We start from the raw sequence: 8,261 nt of genomic DNA, 5'->3' as shown, positions 1-8,261 counted from the left end.
ACCCATAGTTCTCTTTGAGCTGTCCTTCTGTTTATTCCCCATCTTCATGTTTGTTTTGGTGTGTCCCCTGCAGCTGTACTGAACATTCTGCTTTCAACAAATCATTCTCCTGATTGGTCCAAAGCCTTTTGAGTCTATTTCTGTCTTTCTCTCACACGAGCACTCCCCAGTGTTCTCAATTGTATTCTCTAGTCAATAATGACTCAACCCTAACACAGTTCTTTCAGTAAAGTGGGCTCCATCTCTGCTTTCTTGCCTTGTAATTAAAAAGCAACACATTTCCTTCTAGATTTCATACATTCCATGTATTTCCTTCACTGTTGGATTTATATATCATAGCACTCTCTTTGCTAATAAAGAAAAATAAAAAAATTTTCATTTAAGTCTGCAATAAGAAAATAATCTGTCATATCACATAAATGTTTCATGCCCAGATATTTACTCATTTGTTTTCCTCTAAGACCCAATAAAATAGTCAAAGAGCCACATTCTATTTTAAATTAAAATGCATGGCTTTAAGGGCTATTTGACATGCAGTAATTATCTGCATAGTCTTCTAGCCAAGCATAGAAATTGCTAATGTCTCTGCCCTTGAAGGAAATGAACTGTGCAAAAAATTTCAAGCAAACACAATCCAACTGTTCACACAAAAGGGAGGTTGCATAAGAAATTCATTGTATCTCTACCCAAATTTCCCCTTGACTTGTCACAGATCAGCATGTACTTCACCTCTTTGGCTCCAATTAAACTTATAAACGGATGAGCTTTTCAGCAGACAAGGACCGACGTGCCCTTTCCACAGATGGTCAGTCACATGTTGCAGTAATGGCTAGACACGCCACTGGGGTACTGTATAAAAATGGTGGGACTCAGAGCACTGCAGCTCCAATTGCTGTTTAGAATCGCCTCTCTTTCAAGATGGATTTCCTTCATAGGAATGGAGTACTCATTATTCAGCATTTGCAGAAGGACTACCGAGCTTACTACAATTTTCTAAATTTTATGTCCAATGTTGGAGATCCCCGGAATATCTTTTCTATTTATTTTCCACTTTGGTTTCAACTTAATCAGACAGTTGGAACTAAGATGATATGGGTAGCAGTCATTGGGGATTGGTTCAATCTCATTTTTAAATGGTAAGGCTTCTGTTTTGTTTCATTTTTCCTAAAGTGTATTCTTAACTTTGTAGCTTTGGCTTAATGGTCACATTTTAGATGTGTGTAGTTTTACTTGGAAAACTCTCAAAATACCAGTTAACTTGAAACACAGATTCATAACTAGAACTTACAAAAGCCATAGAAATGTATACGTACATACAAATGTACATTTATATATGAATGTATACTGATTTATAAGTAAATGCCAAAGCCCTGTAACACATATGCTGTGATTAGCCAAGAAGTTAGTTAAATGAGCAGCACCCATACTGAACAGACTGGTGATTCCAGGGACCCCTTTGATATTCCCAATCTAAGTACCCCAAGCACCTGCAGGACTTCCACCGAAAGGAAAAAATGTCCCTGTTTATATTGAAAACTAACTGCATATGACTGTGTCTTCCTCTATAATGGTAGATAGACCAGAACCCAAGTTCTTTCAAAGATTCTTAATCATGAGCTTTCCTCATCAACCCTCTGACTGAATATTTTTGTAGGAGAAAATAGGATGTTTCCAATTAAGTACTTGTTGTGTATTTAAATATATTCATATTTATATTTCTTCAAATACAGGATATTATTTGGTCATCGGCCTTACTGGTGGATCCAAGAAACTCAGATTTACCCAAATCGCTCAAGTCCATGCCTTGAACAGTTTCCCACTACCTGTGAAACAGGTCCAGGTAAGCAATTATAGCAACCTCAAGTTACTAAAGATATTCCAACAGAGTCATTATGTATGATGATCATCTAATAAGTGTATGATATCATATAGGGAATTAAAGAAAATATCATGAGGGAGGATGCTAAAAGTTCATAAGCATAAAAATTGCTAATGAGAAAGGAAGTTTTATGAACAATCAAATTTCATTGTGTTATTTGTAAAATGGTAAGTTTGGAGAATACTCCTTAAATAATTTTATATTTGGAATTTATTTTTTGGAAGAATGGAATAATACTAAAACAAACAAAAAAGCTAGAACAAATTACCAAAGAACTATATTAAAATTCTAGAAATATTGATTTATCTACTACTGAGTAACTTTCAAAGTTAGTATAGGTATACTGAAAATCCCATGAATGAGGAAAGAATAGATAAGTTTTCTGTAAGAAAGGTAAGGACTTCCCAGTATTACTATTGCCAGTTAAGATATCTCTGATCTTAGAATGATTTCTTTAAAATTTCTTTTTTTCTTGTATATTTAGTATGTAAGTAGACTTTCTGGGCCACTTCTTTTTTTTATTATAAATAAGACTCTGTATGTGTGTAAAATCTTTACCAGAGAAGTTGAGTTTAGGACTATAAAAAGGTTTTTTGAAATATATAAAAAGAAATTACATGTTACTGGTTTAACTTATAAGACTGTGTTATATTATACCTCACTATAGTTTGGCATATATCAGAAAATTAATATTGACATCCATTGAAACCAACCCTGAATATAGTGAATGTGTAAGTTCTGTTATATTACTATAATTAATTCTTTATATATCTGGCTCCCTCAGTAGACTGTGTTCAATCATAATGGGGATGGTGTGTATTTTATCTTTGTGAAACCAGTGTGGGATGGATGGATGGATGGATAGATGGATGGATAGATAACCTTTGAGACAATTGAAATGCTACTTTGTTTTATCCCAGCACTTCCCAGCATGTGGGATATTTTCTGGGGTGAGGGGGTGGAGAGAAAAAAGAAAGATATATTGCATCCTGTGGTCACTCCTTAGAGATCTACAACTCTAAGGATATAAAGGCTCTGAAAATTCCTGCATAAGAAATAGATTTGAAATAAATAGATCTACAAGAAATAGATTGGTCTTTGTTTAATTCAGTGTTTTTTGAAGAAGAGACTGGTGTTTAACTTGAATGAATCTCCACTGGTTAAGACTCAGGGAGAATATCAAAGTAAAGTGAGTTTTAAAAAATATCAAGATTCATGGGAAAGACATTATAGGAGTAGAAAGTCTTCAGGCTTCTTCTGCCAATATTGATGCTCTCTTTACAGCTTCTCTTCCATTTCATAACAAAGACTTCCATGGAGCTGCTGGCCACAGGATAGACATAGAAATAGCTGCTAGTGCACAGCAGTCAATTGCTAAATCAGACATAGCAATGATATCCTTTAGATGCTTGACTTTCCAACCCAAGGAACATAAACTGATTTAAGATCCAATACAGGTACTTTATTTTTATCATCAATGAAAAACAATTAGATATGAACAATGACTAGAGATATGGCAGATTTTGGTACAGCACCTTGAGTTCTTAATTAGCCTTGAACATTTTAATTTCTGGAATTTGATGAACTTGAAAAATCTGGAAAAAATGTTTGAAGTAGTATTTTGAGGCTCAATTTGGCTCAATTTTCTTTATTTCTACCTATGTTTAAATATTACATAGAGCCTGTGCCCTGTGGATTCTTTCTGAGTTATTTGTAATGTTCATGGCTAATATGCCCTTCTACCATCCATTTCTGGCACTGATACTCTGTTAACTCCCTTTCAAATGGACCAACAACTTTGCTTTTGCAGGAAGTCCATCTGGTCATGCAATGGGCTCATCGTGTGTCTGGTACGTCATGGTAACAGCTGCACTGAGCAACACTGTCAGTTGGATGGATAAGTCATCTACCACTCTGCACAGGTCAGCTTTGCTCCAGTTTCTGTAGCATGGGAATATAACAGTTTTGAATATGGAATGTCTTCTTAAAAATTCATTTTAGTATACTTTTAGTGGTTGAAATGTGCTTTTTCTATTTTATCATAACCCAAAATAGCAAATGAATAGAAAAATTAATATTGTGCTTTAAGATAATGTCCTAATTAGTTCACAGCTTTGCCACATAATAGGGTTGGAAATATTTCATTGATTAATGATTTGCTAAATATGCTTTGGGTTTCTCTAATATAATAATCACTCTGGTAGCTCATAAGTAAATCATCTAAAATTATGTAAGAAATAATTTTGCATGTACATTCTCTTGCTTTAAGATTAACTAGAAATTTTGAGAATCATCATTCCCCTTGAATGCATCAATTAATTTAGTATAATTATACTTCTTTCTTTGACAGCAATAACAAATTCTAGCTTTAAAGACTTTGCAACCTTTGTGACTAAAAACATTCTAGAGGCAAACTTAAATTTGAATGTTAGTAGATTTCATGTTAGTAGATTTGTAATGTTTAAAAAGGCCTAGAACTTTAATGTAAGATTACTCAAAATTTTTGTAGGAATTGAGCTGTTTTCTTCTCTTCTTTTCTGAAATAATTTATCATTATAACAATTTGGAGCACCACTTTAATCATAAATTTTTAGGCTATCAGAGATAAAATTTGTTTGTTAACTGGTTTTTAAAATATGATAACATATACCATATATAAAAGTTCTTTTAAAATAAAAAATTTCCAAGAACCATCCACTTTTTAGAGTAGTATTGGATAATATAAGAAAGAAATAGCTAAAGTAATTTGAGCATATTTAAAGTTTATTCTAATGAGACTGTGACCTGCATGCCTTAATGTATCCATTAGCCAAAACAACAGTAGAGAGTTGTTTAATTTAAAGAAATTAGCATTTCCTAACCATAGACTATTTCTCAAAGTAGGAATCTAAAAAAAGGCTCACCTTCTTACAGCTTATTTCTTCCTCCAGTTTCCAAACCTGGAAAATATTTGCTTGTGTTGTGTTTTTTTTTAACTCCCATAACTCTTTTTCAATTTTTATAACTGCAACACTCCTTCATCCATCAAAATTTATTTAGTGCCTACTCCTTACCTTAATATTACCAAATCCTTATTTATTCTTCTTTCATATGGATACCTCCTGCTTACTTCCTCTTTGGAAGACTCATTTCCCTCTATTCATAGTCTTTCAATAACCAAAATTTGGTCTGATTATCAGTAACAAATCATTGAGAAGCCCCAAAATTCTTAGAATTCAATATTGCTAATTCTTTTTTTATTAAAATAATGAACATTGCTTGTATTTTAATATTTTATAAGTTTTTGTACCTTGTTTCTTTTCATTTTATTTATATTTATTGATTTTTGAGAGAGAGGGAGAGAGAGAGAAACACCGATTTGTTGTTTCAGTTATGTATGCATTCATTATGATTCTTGTATGTGCCCTGACTAGGGATTGAACCACAATCTTGGAGTATTGGGATGACACTCTAACCAACTGAACTACCCAGCCAGGGCCTACCTTGTTGTTCCTAACACAGACTATATAGCCTATAGGTCAATTCCCTTGTTTCTTATTTTCTGTATCTCAAAAACCAAGGAATCAGGACTTCTTTGAGAGTCTGAAATTAAACCCACTGAAAACTTGCCCTTGATAAAATGTTGATGTGCTTTTCATCAGAGTGGCAGACGTCTTTCCAGTGAGTTTTCTTCAAGCAAAGAAAGGTTGAGAGAGAGTAAAGAGGAAGCTCATATGATAAGTAGACATATATCTATAATTCATTCTTGATCATTCTGATATTAGCAATTCTCCTAACTTTAATTATCCCAGTCCATTAAAATAATTATTAGGATGTCAAATTGGCTTCCTTTTATAACATTTATTAAAATCTCAGAATATAGCACTATAAATGCATTGATAAATGCAAAAACCTCTGTGAAAGCGTTTCAAATCCTATGAAACACATGGAAACAACATTTTGGGAAAAACAAGACTCTAGAATCATGATGTTATGTCAGATGGTTCTTCTGAGAAAGGTCATCTGGTGTCACACAGCCCCTAATTTTATGAGCGATCGAATTTCTTTGCTTCTTACTCTTGTATCTATTCTTCCATCGTAGACTGACCTGGTCATTTTTTTGGAGTATTTTTTGGTTGATTCAAATCAGTGTCTGCATCTCCAGAGTATTCATAGCAACGCATTTTCCTCATCAAGTTATCCTCGGAGTAATTGGTGGTAAATATGATCCCTTACCTCTGGTTGTGTCATTTGAAAGCTTTAGTGTCATTTGTTTTATGTTCTCAGATTCTTCCTGGTGATCAGCTCCCCATTCTAGGTAATTCTGTTAAGAAACTGATGCTTAATGCTACCCTGGAGCTTAAGTGATTCAACACACCTCAGAATCCTCCTTGTGCAATGGCAGAGTCTCACCTAACAGTATAAACGTTAACCTCTTAGTGAGATGGGCTTCTCTGAAATGTGACTAGAGTTAAGTCCACCTTCCAGACCACCACTTCAGACAGCCTGCTTGTGTCTTGGTTTGGGGAACTTAATAATGGGCTTCCAACCTGCACACCATGCCACTCTCTCTCTGAAAACAGCTGAAATGATGATTACATAGCTATAAACTTCGTTTAGCCACTGCTTTGTATTCTCGAAGCGGCATTCACCACGATTGAATTTCTGCCATTTAGCCCCACATGCTTTTCAAAGGCTAAGTTAATTGGCTATGGCAATTGAAATATTAATTGCAAGCACCTAGAGCAGTGTTCTGCCTATAAAGTGGGTTGTCACTCAGTGCCGTGGATTCCTGAGAGATCCCCCTGTCCCACTATGGATGGCGAAAAGACCATGGGGCAAGTGTGTTACTGCTTTAAGAAAGGCTTTGGAAAATGGATAGAACCTAGGTGTCTAAAGCCCTTTACATTGAAAACTACAGCTAAATTCTTTTTTTGTTAACATATTTTTATTGATTTCAGAGAGGAAGGGAGAGGGTGTGAGAGATAGAAACATCAATAATGAGAGGGAGTCATTGATCATCTGCCTCCTGCATGCCCCACACCCGGGATGGAGCCCTCAATCTGGGCACGTGCCCTGACCGGGAATTGAACTGTGACCTCCTAGTTCAAAGGTTGATGCCCAACCACTGAGTCACACCAGCTGGGCAGCAGCTAAATTCTTCAAAGCGGGGAGGAATGATTCCTCAGGAGCTCAAGGGCACATAGTCGCCTTCAGTGTCTCTTTCTAATCCCCAGGCATGCTTGTGGCAGAGGCCTTTGAACACACTCCAGGCATCCAAACGGCCAGCCTGAGCACATACCTGAAGACCAACCTTTTCCTCTTCCTGTTTTCACTTGGCTTTTACCTGCTTCTCAGACTGCTTGACATTGACCTGCTGTGGTCTGTGCCCATAGCCAAGAAGTGGTGTGCCAACCCCGACTGGATCCACATTGACACCACGCCTTTTGCCGGACTCGTGAGAAACCTTGGGGTCCTCTTTGGCTTGGGCTTTGCAATCAACTCAGAGATGTTCCTCAGGAGCTGCCGAGGGGAAAACGGCTACAAGCTGAGCTTCCGGCTGCTCTGTGTCGTGGCCTCGTTGACCACACTACAGCTTTACCATTTCATCAAGATCCCCACTCACACAGAGCATTTATTTTATGTGCTGTCTTTCTGTAAAAGTGCGTCCATCCCACTGACTGTGGTTGCTCTGATTCCCTACTGTGTTCATGTGCTAATGAAACCAAGTGAAAAGAAGATTGACTAGAGTGTGCAGAGTTAGTGCTCTGTGGTCCCAGGAGGCAGGCGCTATTCACTTCTCAGTCTTCAGCATCCCAACAGGAGCCCCAGTATCAGGTCGCTTTATCACCTTCAGATGCTCTGGCTCTTGTGGGCATCTTAGTGGCAGTCAACTCTAACCCCCTCAGTTTTCAGATAAGGTATTGAAGTCTCATTTAGTTAACATAACTCACTGTTGTCACACTGCTGTAAGGACGGGAATTAGAACCCAAGTCTTCAGGCAAATATTCCCATTACACTACGTTTTGTTTGTTCGTTTTCAAGAGGTAATAATTTGTAAGATTTCATGTCGATTCTCTGATAATTACTATGTAAATCAGCTGTTTTTCAAAAAATAACATTAAAATGCCACATCTTGTTTGACTTAAACCATGCATACAGGGTCGTGAGGGGTCAGCGATGGTTCTGGATATGGATATGTATGCAGGTGAAAGGAAACAGGCCCCGTTACTGTGGACTTGAACTTCTGAAGAACTCCTGGTCTCTGTTTTACAAAAGTGATTTCTAATATGTCAATAAATGCTATTGAAGATTCTCTGCTTAGAACATTATTTACCTCCAAAAGGCTTATCTCTTTACTATGACATCCTTATACTTTCTCTTTAAGGGTCAATTTTTCAAG

The 8,261-nt window shown here is 36.4% G+C and overlaps 1 protein-coding gene across 2 annotated transcripts; it reads left to right on the top strand.

Moving 5' to 3' along the window:
- Positions 1-918: 918 nt before the first annotated feature.
- G6PC2 (glucose-6-phosphatase catalytic subunit 2) lies at positions 919-7,935 on the top strand. 2 transcript variants are annotated; one of them, XM_036320686.1, is made up of 5 exons: positions 919-1,136; positions 1,731-1,840; positions 3,690-3,801; positions 5,961-6,076; positions 7,096-7,935. In XM_036320686.1, exons 1-5 carry the CDS (start codon positions 919-921, stop codon positions 7,605-7,607), a joined length of 1,068 nt encoding a protein of 355 aa, XP_036176579.1. In that variant the 3' UTR covers positions 7,608-7,935. The 2 variants fall into 2 exon arrangements, with proteins under 2 accessions (XP_036176579.1, XP_036176580.1); XM_036320687.1 differs by lacking the exon at positions 5,961-6,076 and having other exon boundaries at positions 7,096-7,120.
- Positions 7,936-8,261: the final 326 nt, after the last annotated feature.

The sequence above is a fragment of the Myotis myotis genome, unplaced genomic scaffold (genome assembly GCF_014108235.1).
Source record: "Myotis myotis isolate mMyoMyo1 unplaced genomic scaffold, mMyoMyo1.p scaffold_m19_p_8, whole genome shotgun sequence".
NCBI classification, from domain to species: domain Eukaryota; kingdom Metazoa; phylum Chordata; class Mammalia; order Chiroptera; family Vespertilionidae; genus Myotis; species Myotis myotis.
Note: the sequence above shows the minus strand (reverse complement) of the source record. Positions and strands in the feature narration are given on the sequence as shown.